Source organism: Papilio machaon, chromosome 2 (assembly GCF_912999745.1).
Source record: "Papilio machaon chromosome 2, ilPapMach1.1, whole genome shotgun sequence".
In the NCBI taxonomy this organism is placed as follows: domain Eukaryota; kingdom Metazoa; phylum Arthropoda; class Insecta; order Lepidoptera; family Papilionidae; genus Papilio; species Papilio machaon.
The window spans coordinates 3,123,452-3,141,046 of NC_059987.1; the positions used below are offsets into that span (position 1 = coordinate 3,123,452).

Genomic DNA, 17,595 nt, shown 5'->3' on the forward strand with positions numbered 1-17,595 from the left:
TACTAAAAAACTTATCGTTACGCTTTTTCGGATTCGATGCAGTATCTCAAGATTTAGAATATAGACCACCCAATCGTGCCCTTACTGTAACGTTGTTTACATTTAATTCACTTAATCCATTAAAAAAAACAAAGTCAGTAATTTAGTATAGCTATAAATTAGAGCGACCAGTAAAGTATCTCACGCAGCGGCTAGCAATGCTAATGAGACGATAAACGTTAATTACACAAGGAACTAATTGCAAAAAATAATGCGGGTAAATAAACACAGCCGTAGTCAGAGCTTTCGAACTAATGTGGTCCATGTCTTGTTCTGCGTAATTTAAGAGACAGACGAACTAATGGATGCCTCAGATTATACTAAAGTGTTGCTAAGCAAATAAGTAAAGAAATAAAATAATACACTTTAGAACTTTAAATGAACAATTCTAGTTTGTAGACCATTATATGATTAGCAGGGTGTATCATTGGCATAAGGTCTTTGTAAAATGTATTGAAATGGGAGACAACCACGTCATCTGCTGTGAAAGAAATGTATGCAACTACTTCCACAAAATATTCTTTAAAAATTTTACATGTTTTTGCATTCAAAATAATTTAATTTTCTCCAAGTAACAGCCCTGGCCAAAGAGCCATACGTAAATATTGCACTTTAATACTCTTAGGTGTAAATGTTTATTGTAGGACTCTAATATATTTTGAAAGCCTCATTCCATGTAGTAGAGCAATTTCAACAGATCTTAAGACAACTTTGTGGGAGGCCTTCCTATAAATAAAGTGTATTGAATGGAAAGAAGGGGGTTGATAAAAAACGAGGCAAGAAAGGGCTTTCATGTTACGATGTATTATAATTCGCATTGTGATTGATAAATGCGTTCCTTTGTTTCACATATAGATTTGGTGTAATCATCGAACAAGTGGCCGCCGGCGATTGAGTTTTTTATGACCATATGAATAACGAAACGAATACTAAGAAATGAATTATTGTAATGTAGTGCCTTGTACGTGGATAGGTAGTCTGCAATATAAGAGTATGTTTATCAACGTATACGGTAGATTAAGACGATATTGAGTCGCAATATTCCGAGAATAACAAACATTGGAATAAAAATGTCGGTGTGATATCTCTTAGAATACTAAGATTATGCCTGCATCAAAAAAGTTTCAACAGTAGTGTCATATTCATTCCATATAGATGTTGATTTATTATGGATGAATCATTTATAAAAATGCAAGATTTATAAATCGACATAAATTTGCATACTGTCAATGTTAATCGTAAAAATTGTTAAATTCATTCATTACGAATGTAATAAATGAATTATAATTATGTAAATGATTGGATATATTGAATCATCATCATCAGCTCACTATACGTCACCACGGAGGGTTCGGAGCCTACCCTATGTTAGCGATGAATAGGCCATAGTCAACCACGCTTGCCCAGTGCGGGTTGGTTGAGTTAACACATATTTTTAAATTTCCTAATCGTAGGAACGTCGGATAATGTACATACGTATATCAGGAATCGAAAGACACTGGTACGTGGCGGGATTCAAACCCAGGACCTGCACATTACAAGTCTAGTGCCTAACCCCAGAGCCACCGACGCTCAACTGTAACTAATTAAATCGTTTTAACTGTAATTACTCTTGCAAGAAATCTTTACTAATATAAAGAGCTTGTTTGTTTGTTTGCATTGAATAGCCTCAGAAACTACTAAACCTATTTGAAAAATTATTTCCCTATTGGGAAGCTACACTTACTACTTAATTTTTTAAATTGTGCGTGGACGAATTCACGGGCAACTACTAGTTAATCAATAAAAAAAAAAATCCAAATATTACAGAAAACAACAAGTACATGACTGAAAGTTTAGTATTATTAATTATTAGTTAGTGAATTCTTTAAGCGATATTATATAATATTTTCATACTGAAGATTTTTTTCGAATTAACGAATACTGAATTCTGTTGAATTCAACTTTCATATTATTTTTGAGGCAAAAGTTAAATTTTGGTTATTAAGTCGAAACTCGGTTTTGCATTAGGATCAAACTAATAAAATAAAATAAAAAAAACTTAGGAAATTTTAAAAGAGATCCATCACAAACTTTGCAAAATTCTCCAATCCCCGGGGGTTTTAAAAAAAATGTCGGCAACACATCGTTGGCACCAACATATGAATCCATAAATAATTTCAAAAGAATTTTCTGAGCACACATCAGATGTTTTAATAATAAATTAGTACGCATGCAATAATTGCAGTCGGGACGTTCGAGATGCTCAATGGGAGATACAACAAAGGCACACCCTTGAGGCCGCATCGCCGTCCACCGAGAAAAAACTACGACAACCCTTTGGACAAGCGAAGAATTCGCGTCGACCGCAACAAGAACAAATTGAGCGCGAACGCAAACTATTGTGCGGTACGATTTGAGATAACTCCCGTGTGGACGAGCGTCCGCGATCACCCGCCACCCGCCGGACGTCCGCGACGGCGCCGCGACTCGCCCACGACCTTTTCACCGCGCATCGTGTTCATCTCTCGCTACCGAGGGAACGAATGAAGCGCTTGCGGGCGAGGGCAGCGATGTAGATGGCACTACGTTCGATGCTCGTAGGAACGGGACCGTCGTTTCAGCGGTGGCGCGCGCGGGACGCGTCTCTGTTATAAGCGGGGTCCCGGACAGCGCGCGCTCAGTGTGCCCGAGTGTCCTGTGTTGCGTGAGCGCACTACAGCAAGTGTCCACACATATCACGGTCCGTACTCGCTCGACATCGTCATCACTGACAACATGCAGCTCGTCCTCGCCTCCAGCCTGCTGCTGCTCGCGGCGGCCATCGCGCCCACCACAGGTACGTTCGCTTTTACCATCTCCCACACTTTATTGCAGCTAAATTTAATCGGCAAGTTTATTTTTGGCAAGGTCGGTGAGTACTGGAGTAACAAGTTCGTTCTATGACAGGAATCAATTTATTTCTATAATTTTCATTTACAGTCTCATTAGTTGTATTTGCTAACTTCAGACTATTATTGCTTTACTTATACCATAAAAAATTAATGAATGATTGGCCTTTACTTCAATTCGTTTTTATAATAGTTTTCTACTACTTAACATTTGATATTATGACTCTGATAAGAAATGATCATGACTCTAAGTTTGAGAGGTTCTTTGGTGCGCGGATAGACTTAGCAATGAGCTCATTACATAAGTCCCCATAACTGAGGTAAAGCGGGGCCTGGTTGTCGCTCACGTCGCTGTTGTGACCTACGGGTCTTCGACCTTCATTGTTCAGGTTTCATTACAGTGCAACGCCTCCTTGCCACAACTACAAATAACCATTATATTTTTAATTACATTGCTTGGGTTATGAAATTCAATAGGTCTTCAAAACTGATTTCTGTTGTTCACACAGTACAATTAATTACCCTTTGTATTAAGGGCCAGAATATTAAATGGGAAGTGCGGAAATTGAAATATGTCACATTAGACAGTGTCCATAAATTGGTTAATATTAAAGACTTCATTGTGTGTAATATTCTTTAATAGGCAAATAGAGTATGCGCTGGAGTATTTCGTGTTTGTCCTGTTGACTCAAATGGCTCGCGGCTCGCGGTGCGCAGGTAAAAGAAATCGAAACAATATATCAACAAAAAAGCTCGTCTTACAACCAACAGCTTGAGCTCTATTTGATAACCGATAACATGTGTTATCTAATTCAAAAATTCGAGCTGTTATATCTAAATAATATTTGAATTTTGTAATCAATAGCTTTTACGTCATGCACAATATTATATTTTGCAAAAGTTCTTAGTACTTAGCTACTAATATGAACGATTGTTTGGTATCCTTCCTTCATACGTTATCTAGAATTTACTTCTAAATAAGTTGTTCCGATTCAAATAAATCAAGATTTCGTCTTCCAAACTGCATAGATTTCGGACGTTCTCGGAAATGAGCCAGTGTCAATGACTCCGGCGGGCTGTAGAGCCGAGATTTACTCGAGTGCATCGAATTATCTCATCAAGATATCGTCGGTGCCTGAGAAACGTTAAAAGATCGCCAAACGAGCGGACGGTCCCGCTGCGATTCCGCTAATGAGCCGTGTCCGCGGTTATCGGGCCTATCGACAGGTCGGCAAAAACCGTGGAACGGAAGTGGAGAGGAAAAAATGGTTGAGGGGACCGCGGGGGACGGGGTACAGGTGCCTGGTTCATTCCCCCGGGCGGTTGCTAGTTCCGCAGGTTCTACACCTAGAGCAAAGCGATCACAGGCTGTGATGTTTTTTATAATTGACTCCTAAAATGGTACGCCCTTATACCATATTGGCTTCGAATCTTCTTCGAATCAGATTTTAAATTCGATTAGGTACGAATGTGAAGTTAACTCGCTAAATTGGATAATTGGTTAACTGATATCATATACATAAATATTTTTTCAATTTCTATTCAAATGGCGAATCGTAAATGTTTATCGCATTTAACTTCCCATTAAAAATTTGATTGGTATAGCAAAGAGAAAAAAACATTGGAAATTTCACTCACGCATCCCATTATTCGATCAGTTTTGCATTGTATGAGGTATGTTAAAGAATCGAGGACAAAGAAATAACTATAAAAACGTAAACATTCAAATAACTTCCGTAAATATTAACACAAGGTTATATATTGCATTATTGATAACGTAACTATGCGAAACACAATTCAAACTTCTGCTATATAAATATCACCGTTATGTGTTATGATAACAAGATTTGTTTTAAAAATACAGCTCCTATGATTAACTGTTATGACACATTAGTACATATTAGATCGGTAGCATAACACGTGTCCAGTGATAAATATAACTTTAGGCGTTTTATCCCCTTTTCTTTTAATTGATAAATAATTAAAAATCGATGATGGTCTAAGGTTTACAGTGCCACTCCCGCCAAATAGTAAGTCACGCATTAAACAAGAAAAGCAGTAATTGCTGACAGACTGCATTAACGAGAAATTAGAGGTTGGGCTGAGAAAAAGCCAAATACTGATTTAAAAAAATAGCTGCGTCAGAAAAACATCAAGATTTTTAAACTGAGAGAAATATAGAATTGACTATCCTATTAGAGTTGAACCCGTTTAATTAAAACCTCGGAAGCCGTTAAAAATGGATTTGTCAAGTGCCGACAGTATCTAAATCTAATTTATAGTAGAGTCCCTTTTTTTTAACTCTACAACTTAATACCGAGGTAATGCCCACGCCAGGTGGCGATTATATCAAATCACAACAGGATGGAATCTCTCCTTGCGACGACCTTCTCTCCTTTTTTTAGCGAGCACCAGCCGCCTCTTAGAATCACCATAATTTAAGATTATGTCGGACTAACATAAAGTTTGAATTTATGTTAATACTTAACATAGCTTATTACATCAATCTTTACCCAGTACTTGCCTTATTGTTATTTATACAAAAAAATCAACTTTTATTTCAAAAAATCTTTGATACTTCATGACATTTTAGTGATACCAATTATTCAGATTCGGTTGGTTGAAAGAAGTTTTTATACTGTAGCAAAAAAAATTGGTAAAAACACAGGATGCAAATTATTTTTTAGATTTGAAACTATGCTAGATAAAGATCTGAGAAATTCAATAATTCTGCTAAATTGATTTTAAATTGCATCAATATAATTGTCTTAATACAGAGCAAAAGCAAGTCTCATTAGAATTTTCAAACACGTCTGTAAATGAGGAAAAGAAATTTGCAGTAGCTGTAGAATCTCAGCACCTTAAAAGCAAACTCTAACAAGAAACTAACAATGACGACCGTCGCCTTAGAAGGAACGCTTACATTTCCCTTTAATAAGTGTCCATTAAATCCTACGCACGAAATGAGAAAAAGACTACGAACTCGCTGGCGGCGATCGCAGTTAACTTGAAATTTCAATAGGACGGTAAGAACTGGCGAACGTTTGTTTGGCTCGGACTGCCGAACCGGGCCAGTACCGGGTTTGATTACTAAAAATAGTCCGATGGTGCATTCCACGCAAGGAGGGGGCACGGGTAAGGGGGAGGTCAAGGGACGCGCCGTCCTTGGATTCGTCTTCTTCGCCATCATCTCAATACCTTTTTTGCGATTCGCCGACAGCGAACGTTCGATCGCTTTTCCCACGGGCACTCGTTATCAATAGATAATTCAATTGTGTGTGTTTTTTGCTTCATTATAATGGTCAGCCACAAAATTCAATTTAAATCATACGGATCATAATACACAGCTGTCAGTTTGATTGAATGTAAAAAAATATTTGCAATAATTTATGGTGCTTATGACCTGGCGTCAAAAAAATAACCGATGCTTATGTTTAGCTTCTACTTAGATCTCAGTTTAAATTAGGATGATTAGACAAAATAATTCTATAAGTCTAAATCGAATTGATTACGTTATTAACTTTACATATTTTAGATACTGGGTTAAAAGCAATGGGCATGTTACTCTGATATATGTTAATCATATAGGTTTCTTAACATTATTTAACTTTAAAGAATTTATTAATCTGCCTTTACATGTAAATCAAGACCTCTATATGTATTAGGTGAATACATTGAAGTAAAGACACAATAAACTGTCTGTTTCTACATAAAACGTTTCGATATAAGACACTGTAAGAGGCCATTGCTTTCAATGTTAAGGTTGAGCTTGCATTTTCAATGCGAAGGTTGTGAAGTTACGTGTATAGTAACAGAGTGCGGATGTATGGCGTCAGTACTCAGTACAGGCTGTCTCCCGCCGACTGGTTTGCGTTATGTAATGCACTCCAGCTATGCAAGCGACAAGGCGCGACACGGCGCCGATGCCGAGACTCCGGCGAAGGCCCATTACCTATTATTATTTACCACTGAGTGTCTTCTTAGTAACACATTATCTACGAACATTGAAGACAAAAAGACTATGAAATAAACTAAAGTAAATTTAAAGTGTATGCTATTACGACTTGGCGTAATGTAACAAATTGTAGCATAAATCAAATGCATCTTCAAATTATATAAATTATTGTGAAATCAAAAAAAAATCAGATAATGTTACTGAGTCTAGAGTTGTGATAGTTTAGTTTTTCATTCTAGATAAAATAAACGAATAAAGTAGTAGGTGTCGACTAACCACGTTTTAGATTTTAGTTCAGGAACATCATATCTATCAACGTCCAAGTTCCGACTTGAACTTTTTGCTTCAAAACTTTGATAATGTAAAAGCACCTTTAACTAAATAAATAATGTTTTGAATTTTAATATTGTGTTTTAATATTGTGGTTATTAAAATATTAAAATTCAAAACATTGTTTATGACGAAACAAAGGAACAAATTGATGAGTCAAGAGACAGGAAATACGATGATTAGTTCTACGCGAGCTGTTTATTAAAATTTTATCGAATACAATATCATGTTAGACTTTATGCCTAAAGATGTAGGTACAACCCTTTGTGAATGAAAGGATGTGGTCGTTACTATCACAAGCCACTTAAAATTCCGTCACGAGACGTTTATATGGGAATATTAATGAGACATATAGGATTTTACATCGAAAAAATATATTAAAGAAAACAGTGCACGAAATAAAAATGTTTTATGACTCGTTTAACTTTGCTTAAAAATAACTAAAGAATTTAATCTTCAATAAGATTTATCACAGAACTTTTCTTGTTTGTAACGTTCCATTTGAATATGAGAATTTTTGTTATGGATTATCCCTTATCTATATTTGTATCGTAATGATTGGTAAAGGTCATGCATGTTATTACAGTCAGCGTAGCTAGGAGGAATGGAATAAGACATTAAGTTGACCAGGAGCCGTCCTGCAACCGGTCGCAACACGAGCGCTTCAGCTCTAAAAATAGGATTCCTAGTCACGGGTCCTCAGTGCGCGAGGCATTCAGACCTCGCTATAAACATACCCATAAATATACCAACACCTTACATGCACAAACGTCCCGCTTTGAAATATTTATCAAAGCTTTTATTGCTTTCGCTTATAAAATATACACGCCTTAGAATATTAAATGCACAAACATTTTTAAAACTTACTAGATAATATGGATAAGAATTAAAAAGCTTTAAGAAGGCGCTAATCTGCTCATTATCTATTATCTAAACTCTAAACATCGTATATAGTTATTGTTTGATATATAATCGTCTATATCTTTCATTTAAAAGCACCTGAGTTCGACATCAGCACGACATGAGTTCCCTTGTTATTTTTCCTGCTTCAAATCTGCTCGATGGAAATTATTTTTTGTAATATTTGTTTTTGTATATATACACTCAATTTAATATAAAAGTAAGTTATATATGGTTGGTCAGGTCGATAGTGCCCGGCGGCTTTTGGTCAGCGGTCCGTTATCGTCCGCGTCCGGTGATGAGCCCGCCGGATATCCCCGGAGCGACCACGGCGCGTTCACTGCACCTTCGCCTGCCATACTTGTCGCAATCGCATAGCTAATGTTTCAATTTATTGATCTTTTATCGATAGAAAAAGTATTTTATTATTCATGAGCATTCTTTACATTTAAGATGCTTCTTTTTTTTTACATTGGAAAAAATTTCAAAAATCCTGCCCCCAGTCGTCCCAGGATTTCAATTATATTACACCCAATATTAGATTTTAAGTTAAGCTGTACCAATAATCTTCTGATTTTCTATGGGACCCGTAAAATAGGCAATTCTCGCAACATAAGATTATCGACTTATTTGGTCATACAATAAAGAAATTGGTCGTTCCATTACTATACCATACATACTTTTATGGACTAAGTAATAACATCTTTTAAACTTAGAGGCTCCGGAAACAACAGTAATGAACATTTTATAAGTATAACGAATTCACCTATCGTTCAAACAATGTACGAGTGTCCTCGATCGATCTAGCGCATGCGTTCGTACGTGTTCGGAGCAAGGCGCATCAGTATGCGCCGCGCGCGCAACATACGTGACCCGACGTTCCCCTTCACCCCTCTCTCCTTGCTCCCCTCTCATCGTTACAACCCACAAATTTCTAAGCGTCCCTAACGATCTCACTTTATGTCCATATCGTTTTACATTTTCATATTTATTCAGGTGAATACGATTCACGTGTCATCTTTACGGACGCAAGCCGCAAGCCTATCGACTTTGAGACTTGTAAGTTGCACGACGATAGGTTTAAATGTTTACATGGATTTGCAGGCATTATAATATTTTCTAGATCTGTTTGAATAAAATTTCCTTTTGCTCTTGTTTTATGAATCGCCTATCATAAATATTTATGTCAAATAAACAAAAATCCAAAAACAGTAGTTGGCAATAGCAGAATACCTTTCTTTAATTTTTTTCTCGTGTACTTTTCTACAAGTAGATCAAACAGCATGTTTTCATCATTATGAAAACATGCAACTTGTAGCACACGTTGATTTTCTTAACGTTGAAAGGCTATATAAAACTTAAGAACCATATTATTCATGCAAGTGAACATATACATTCTTTATGCCGCATGCTTTTATTTCTGAAAGAATGTATAAATATGCCATAATTTGATAGAATTACTCTTGGAGTATGTTTTTATGGCTCGCAAGCTATCCATTTTTTCAATTAACGTCTCATGTTTTACCGCTTTGATTTTAATGTGGACAACAAAGTTGTTATTTCGGCGTCATATGACTTCTCAAAATGATTGTGAGAGTGAAATGCATGTTTCTGAAGTTTCTTACAATATTTCCAACGGCAGATTCTGTAAGTAGAATTTGGGACACTACAACAAGTTTCCCACAATTAAACCTTCAGGCGGCATTTATAACAAACTAGCTTTTACCCGCGACTCCGTCCGCGCGGAATAAAAAATAGAAAACGGGGTAAAAATTATCCTATGTCCGTTTCCTGGTTCTAAGCTACCTGCCCACCAATTTTCAGTCAAATCGATTCAGCCGTTCTTGAGTTATAAATAGTGTAACTAACACGACTTTCTTTTATATATATAGATTGAAGAGCATTTACGTAATTCACCGTAAGCATCTATTGAAAACTATTTATTAATTGTAACGGGATATCATACAAATCCAAGGATCCGATCTATAGATAAACGTCATCTAATTAATATCTGACTAGAACAGGTACCGGATAATCTATAAGCTTCGCAGAGAAGCCACAGGATGCGTTTTATTACAATTTATTAATTGCCATCGTGACTGTTATTAATCGAGGCATCTAGAGTTCGTCGACCTAGATGTAGTAGCGTGGTAAATGGTCCATTCTATTGCAATTTTGTAGTTGCGTTGCTGTCGTCATTAGACGACATCGGCGCCTTACCTAAGAGCAATATTTCCATTTATTTTTGGAGCAGACACAAAGACTATTATATTTTTTGCCCTCGAAAAAACAGAGGGTCACGTAAAAACTCATCCGATCAATTTTTTCGTTTTAAAAACCAACTAGGCATAATAAGCCTGACAATTTCTGATTAAGTGTTTAAAATTAAATATTAAAAAGTTGTAGTAAATGCAATTCGCACGTATTCTAGGATCATTTGATCCGAGTGTTGTATGTCAATGCATGTGAATGCAAGTGACAATGTCCCTCAGGCGCGGTGTAATGACCCAGCGGGAACCAGTACTAGCCGCAATGCTAGACCAGCTCCGCAATATTGCATTCCAGCTGAATAAAAATAAAAACTATTAGTGGTATTAGAAATTGATTCTTTAGTCTTTGTATCGCTTTCGATGGATTATTCAATTATGTAATAATACGGGGCGCGGTTAACCGCAAAGAGCTCGGGACATTCAATTTAATTAGGTACGTAATGTCGGGGCTCGGCCGCAGACATCTCGTATGCACAAGTGCAGGTTGCATTTTTAGATCACTGTCGTTGTGAGAAAGTTAAAATTCATATCGTTACCAATTTATTGTATATTTATATGTCGGTTTATGTAATTTAAATTCAAAAATATTTTTTACTTATGTAACGTTTAGCTACTAGAGGACCATCAAAATCAATTCCATAGTAACCTTAATCGTGATCTTGAATGTGAATGTAATTTAGATTAAGTATAATGACGTAAGCACGTCGGTTAGTAATGATAATCATGAGAAACAGTACTCGCGATTTTTTGCTTCCACCTTGAAATTATTTACAATCAAATCGAACTACCTACTCATGCTTCATTTGCGGTTAAATATCATCAACGCAATTACAAGTATAATAAAAATAGTGTAATAAATAACGTTTTTTTGTTTCAGCTCAAAGGATAACAACGATACAACTGGATGGCGTCCAGTATTTCATATCGAGAATGAACCCGTACAGCCCAGAACTTAACTACTTCCTAGCGTATCAGTACTGCAGGTACGTTATCTTGATAAAGTACGAGTATGATACAGACGCAACGCGTACCGCGTATCACAAACGGTGAGTCGGACGTATTATGACTGAGATGGTATCGTCGCCCCGCGAGCAACATTCCATCTCTTTATAATAGTTAGGTCGTGACTCGCAGGTCTTATCCGAGATATCATTGCTGTGATCCTGTTCAAATGTTACCATAAGCGAGCCGCGTTGGGCGTTAACGTCGCCGCCGGCCGCTGCGCTGCAGACCGCTGAGACCCGGAAGCTCGGGGACATTTACATTCCCGTTATTGGTTCTGGGAAAACTCGAGAACAATATCGGCGCCTCGGTGAGCCACTTCCGCGAGCCATTCATACTGTTTAATGCCCGGCTCCCGGCGTTATTAGCGCAACGTTCCCACGGAACGCAACCAAGGCATGAGGACCCAGTTGTAAAGTGATGCCGTGAATGGAATGCGACCAATCGTAAATTATTACTCGTTTTACTATTGTTTTATTTTTACTCTGACGTGGGAATCTATAGCTGGTTAGTTCATTTGATGCTTGTTATGACCGTTTACGTAATGCCAAGTTCGTGATGCCGGGTCCACCACGTGCACAGCCGAGAGATGGCAGAGGTCAGTACCCTTTGCTCAGTCACGATGTCCTTCGATCTCGGAGCCGGCACGACCTACATATTTACAGTACCCATTGTTAGCCGTCCCTGAAGTGAACAATACTGATATTTAAATCCGCCCTTTTGTGGTGATCGTATGATATATTTTCTCCAACTATAATGATATTAAGATTGGACGTCAAGCGATTCAAAGTTGACGTAACACCAAAGCGATTTTATATTGTATATTCTATTTGGCTCAACAGTAGCACGGACCAGTCTCGATAAGTTCTTTCTAACGACGTGTCATACATTGTGTCAGGTCATAGATAATGATCCAATTGATCGCCCCTCGTAGCGTACGTACTAGGACATAATAAAAAGAGGTTAACGTTAAAGAAGGCGGTATTTACACATTTGTCTGTTAGTCTATCCATTCAAAAATCCTACAAAGCGCAGTCACGTCAACTGAAAAACTTGTTAAAATATAGATAACTTAAATAAGTATTCAATTAGTTATTGCAAATATGTTTTTAAAATGAAAATATTTCAATGAGAATTTAAAGTATGTTCTCAAAACTGGGAGCTCGGACGACATATGAATATTGATAGGCTTCGGACAAAATCGATACAGTTATGGCGTAAAATATAGATATGATACGATTGTGGGATACGTCAATGAGAACTGCAATAAATGTGTCATAACGCATTCGGAACGCATTCGCGAATGCGACGTTACGATTCCTAAGTAGTTCATTTGCGTGCGTGAATTTTGAATGACTTTAATGCACTTTTCAGTTTTGTAATGCAATTTATACTTTTATGAGAATTCTTACCTTATGTAAATTATCGGTATATATCGGAGATAAGAAAAAAGGCTGGAGTGGTAATTATTTCACCAAGAATCAAAAGACTAAAATTGGTGATGATGATAATTCTTGGATTAAACTACTAATGAATGTTTTTAATAAAATGCAAAGATAATACAGATGAAGGGTTTATTATGCAATATACTTTTTGTACTAGTACAAGTCTAGCGTAATATACACGGGACTAAAAAACGTTTTGTCGTAAAGTCCCTTTACTTCATGGAATGCTGTTTCGTCACTTTGCAGGCTCTATTTAGCGAACAAATCGTTCCGCGATAAACAGGCTTTGCTGCAGCCTTCTCTAGGGTCTACAACCGCGATTAGCTGGAGTAGCTATTTAGTTAAATCGCGTATTTAGATCCGCCGTTACTGGTATAAGTGGCTACTGGCTATGACAGCCAGGTGCAGTGCGGACGATTCCCACGTTTAATTTCATATGCAAGTCAATGACTTACCATCTAATAACCAGTACGCGTAAGAGACCCATTTATAAATATTTTATATGTACTTTATGACTTCTAACGTTGTGCAGAAAGTTTAATGTGAGAACGGAAATCATAAATTATTATGCAGATATGAATGGCCTGAACACACACATGTGACTACAGTTCGTTAAGATTATTAATTAACTGTTATTCATGACGAGTTTATTCTTACTTGTAATTATTTAATCGTTTGATATCACAATAAACATACTATTAAAAGATTTTTAATTTCAAAGTGGGTATATTTAATCGCAATAGTCAAATATTTTCAATACTGTGTGTAATGTTTTATGGTCGAAAGCAAGCTTTCCTTGTAAAAGCTTTCTTATTTGTGAATGATTTTTTTTAAATGTTGTTTTTGTTTTCAGATCTTTAGGCCTCCAACTAGCCTCATTTGAAACAAAAGAAAAAGCAGACTCCATAACTACCTATCTTTTAAATGCAGGTAAGATGCAACAATGAAATGAAAACATTGTAGTCTTTTGTAATGACGAATATTTCAGTTTAAATTCTGTTGAAAAAAAATCTCAGTAACTTACACTTGGTACCTCATTGTCGCATAATTTTAAATACAAAATGAATTTCTAATTGCAACTATTTATCATATTTTCAGGGTACAACAAATACGACTTCTGGACATCTGGCAATAATCTGGGCACTGACATGTACCTGTGGATGAGCACGGGCCTGCCATTCAATGCTACCTTCAACTATATGCGGCGAGTGAGCAATGTTACACCCTACCAGCACTCGGACGACAGCATGGACCCCGTCGACCTGCCACAGGGTAGCACTGCACCCCAACGCACCGCCAGGCATGGGTACGTCACTATCATCTTTATCATCATCAATATCTTCACCAACTTCGCCATTATCATATATCAAACAAAGCTAATAAGAGAGATCCTTATGTGTAAAGCCAGAAAGATATCTTGACTAAGGGAGCAATAACTTAATCAATTGCATCATTGTATTAATAGTTATTGTTTGTTAGTTTAAACAATATTGAAACATTATAGGTATTCCAGGACCGAGCACGTGATGGCTAATGGGTGCGTGGCGCTCAAGCAGCCCGACTTCCATTGGGAGCCACAGCACTGCGGGGAGATCAAGGACTTCATCTGCGAGCAAACGCGCTGCTACTACTACAACTACGGCTCCATCCCCGTGTCCTCGGCGCAGGGGTAATGCCAGGTGAGATGCCAGCAGCCCGGGGCCCGCCCCTGCCGCCGCGCGCTCCGCACAACCTTCACCGCACCGCTTCACTACATGTCAACAGGACGACATCCATCTCTAATATTGAGACGTAGTTACTAAATCATTATTAAAATCGGAGTAGTTTGTGTGCTAACAATTTAGATGTAGATTTGTCTTACTACAACCGTCAATATAACGGTATCCGAAGCGCGCGTGCTGCGGGATCAGGCCCCTGCGTATAACCCAACCACCAAACAAGATCCCTACACCCAGGAAATTGGCTTTTAAACTTTGTTTTAATTTCATAACTGAGAACTAAATGTAGATTCGTGGGATTTTCTAAATTAATAAAATTTGGTGGGTGGGTGAAGGGGGCTTTGCTTGGTATCTAACCAGAGTGTTTTAGTATCTCAAAATTTGGGTCTTGTTTGCCTTAAGTCGTCCCCTAACGGGGAGGAAATTGAGGCGTTGTGATATGTTATCGTTATGTGAGGGTCGTGCCCCTTCTGTCTTCTAGGAAGCCGTTGTCCTTGACGACTACGACGACCGCGCACCCGCTCACTTCGTCATCGCCGCCGCCGCCACGCTCCGAGCACCTGCCCACCCACTTCAACATCAGCGTGCTCTTCGATAAGCTGCAGCCCTCGGCCCTCGACGGTCTCCGCTCGCCTCACCTCAAGTCCGGTTCGCCCGCCAAGGCATCCCCGCAGATAGACTCCCACTACTCGCGGGCCGCCGATGCGCGCAGCCACGAACAGGAGCAGGACAAGGAGGAACCGACGCAGGGGCCGTATGACAACGAAGAGGGCATGGTGGGCGACGACGCGGCCGCGTATCTCGCGCAGGAGGCTGGCGCTGCGGGCGCGGCAGGAGAGGGCGCACCCTCCACCGCCGAGCCGGACGCCACCGAACATTCCGTCCACGCCAGTGGCATGCTGGCCCCCCCGCGCTACTAGCGTCCGGCTCGACGGTTCTGCCTCTAGTGTAAACTGTTCGCGATGATTAGCTATATCCTCTACCAAAAGTATTATTCATATAAAACGGCGCGCGTGTAGAGCATTTATAAGACTTAGCTTGCTTCGATAAAGATGCATTTATGCATTTGTAAATCCATATTACATAAATGTAAATGAGATTTATTACTACTAGGTATCGTTATGTATAATTTCAGTAAGTCGGGAATTCTAAGGTGGTTATGGTGGTAGATGCGTGAAGACGGCGGCGACTCATTTCGCGACTCGCCGCCGTCTTCTGACCTGCGGCGGCGGTCGCACGGTACGCGTGACGCACGCGGTGCGGTACATACACTTCACTCGTGACAAAAATATTGTGCGCGTTAGATCTCCGGTATTACATTTAACCGTAAAACGTAGATTTATTTAAGAAAATTGACGCTAATTAATATCGGTCTGGACATATCATTTGGATTAGTGATTTAAGATTATGTTTATAATACGTGACTAAACTAGATAAGTATAAGATGAAACTCAATTTTAAGAATAGGCGATGTAGTAAGTTAATAAATATAAAAATTGGAATAACTTCTTGTTTCATTTTTAAAGACCTTAAAATATCTAAACTATATCCATAATAGAGTTTTAGTAGCTCTTCAGTATCTTAAGATGAAATGACACATGGGGAAGTTCTTTTACATTTTATGAACTAACACATAAGAGTTTTGAAACTATACGTACAATAAATACAGTAAATACTAATGTACTCACCAGCCATTGATGACACCTTCAACGTTGAGCATGGGAACGATCTTGAAAACGTACTTTGCGCGCAGCGCGGCGGCGGGTGGCGTGTCGGCCAGCAGGCAACGCAGCGTGCCGTCCATCACCCACGATGCGTTGCTCTCTCCGGGGTGCACGCGCGCCGTCAGGAATATTATCTCTCGGTCCTTTGCACAGATAAAAAACGAGATAGCATACTTATAGGCAGAGGGAAAACTGGTGGTTCACTTGACATAAAGTGATTAATTCAATATTTCATCGTTTAAGTGTAGAAATGGAGGATAGTAGTAAAGTGAGAAGGAAAGGGGATGAGAGAGAGAGATAAAAAGGAGGTGAAGAGAGGAAAAGAGGGATGTAACTAATTTTTCTTAGATACAAATATTATAAATGGCTGGCGATCGAAGATTAAAACTCTCACCACATAAAATGATAAAATGCATTCAAATACGTACCACAATAGGATTGGCAGTGCAGTCGTCCGCTGTGATTGTCAACAAGGGAATCTCGTTGTTGTTGAGTGAGTAACAAAGAGGCTCCGCTCTTAGATACGCTCCAATCGGCAGCTGCAGACTCCATTGGAAGATACGAGTCTGGAAATATTTATATCATCTTATTAACTGTACATAACTTTTTAATTTTGAACTTAACCAATAGAAACATACGCTTTGTTAAAGGATGTCTTTTGTTAAACTTTAAATTAGGTGATGTCCTTTTTAAAAATTTAAAAAAAAGTTCAGTATTCTTACGAAGTCTATATATATAAAAGAAAGTCGTGTTAGTTACACTATTTATAACTCAAGAACGGCTGAATTGATTTGACTGAAAATTGGTGGGCAGGTAGCTTAGAACCAGGAAACGGACATAGGATAATTTTTACCCTGTTTTCTATTTTTTATTCTGCGCGGACGAAGTCGCGGGTAAAACCTAGTATTCATATAAATAAAAGATTTAGTTATGTAATTGTATTAGTATACCATTAACATAGAGTATGTGAAAGGGAAGTGGTAGGCGATGTAACAGACGTCGTTGGTATGCGGGAACTCTATGTTAAATGTGACGGTGAGATAGCACTTATTGTGGCTCTTCTGGTTTGCGTAGTGGTAGCTGTTGCGGTAGTAACATATCTCCGAACCAGCACGGACCCAACCTAAAAACAAAATCAAATATAGGGGATGGAAGTTTAAATAGAAATTATTGTATATGTTTTGGAATGTTTAACGCATACTGAAAGCACATTAGCACTGCAAGATCCTTTTTTTAAATATACTTTTTTATTTTGAAAACTAAATGCTTGGAATTTTAGTTATTTGCATTATTTGTAGTAATTAGTTTATGGTACTTCTTCACGGTTTTAAATCATATGAAA

General features: G+C 38.2%; 2 protein-coding genes across 8 annotated transcripts in view; one reads left to right on the forward strand and one right to left on the reverse strand.

Moving 5' to 3' along the window:
* The window catches only part of LOC106717635 (cytosolic carboxypeptidase 1), a 60,967-nt gene that overhangs the window by 25,309 nt on the left and 18,063 nt on the right, over positions 1-17,595 (reverse strand). For all 4 annotated transcript variants that reach the window (XM_045684913.1, XM_045684908.1, XM_014511524.2 and 1 more), the window contains 3 exons: positions 17,204-17,376; positions 16,682-16,819; positions 16,218-16,396 (listed from right to left, as the gene is read on the reverse strand). In XM_045684913.1, the coding sequence (XP_045540869.1) occupies positions 16,218-16,396; positions 16,682-16,819; positions 17,204-17,376 (490 nt within the window). The remainder of the gene's footprint in view (positions 1-16,217; positions 16,397-16,681; positions 16,820-17,203; positions 17,377-17,595) is intronic.
* LOC106717636 lies at positions 2,683-16,034 on the forward strand. 4 transcript variants are annotated; one of them, XM_014511525.2, is made up of 6 exons: positions 2,683-2,857; positions 11,242-11,347; positions 13,665-13,741; positions 13,910-14,117; positions 14,316-14,480; positions 15,011-16,034. In XM_014511525.2, exons 1-6 carry the CDS (start codon positions 2,797-2,799, stop codon positions 15,447-15,449), a joined length of 1,056 nt encoding a protein of 351 aa, XP_014367011.2. In that variant the 5' UTR covers positions 2,683-2,796; the 3' UTR covers positions 15,450-16,034. The 4 variants fall into 4 exon arrangements, with proteins under 4 accessions (XP_014367011.2, XP_014367012.2, XP_014367013.1 ...); XM_014511526.2 differs by having other exon boundaries at positions 14,325-14,480; XM_014511527.2 differs by having other exon boundaries at positions 14,316-14,490; positions 15,011-15,088.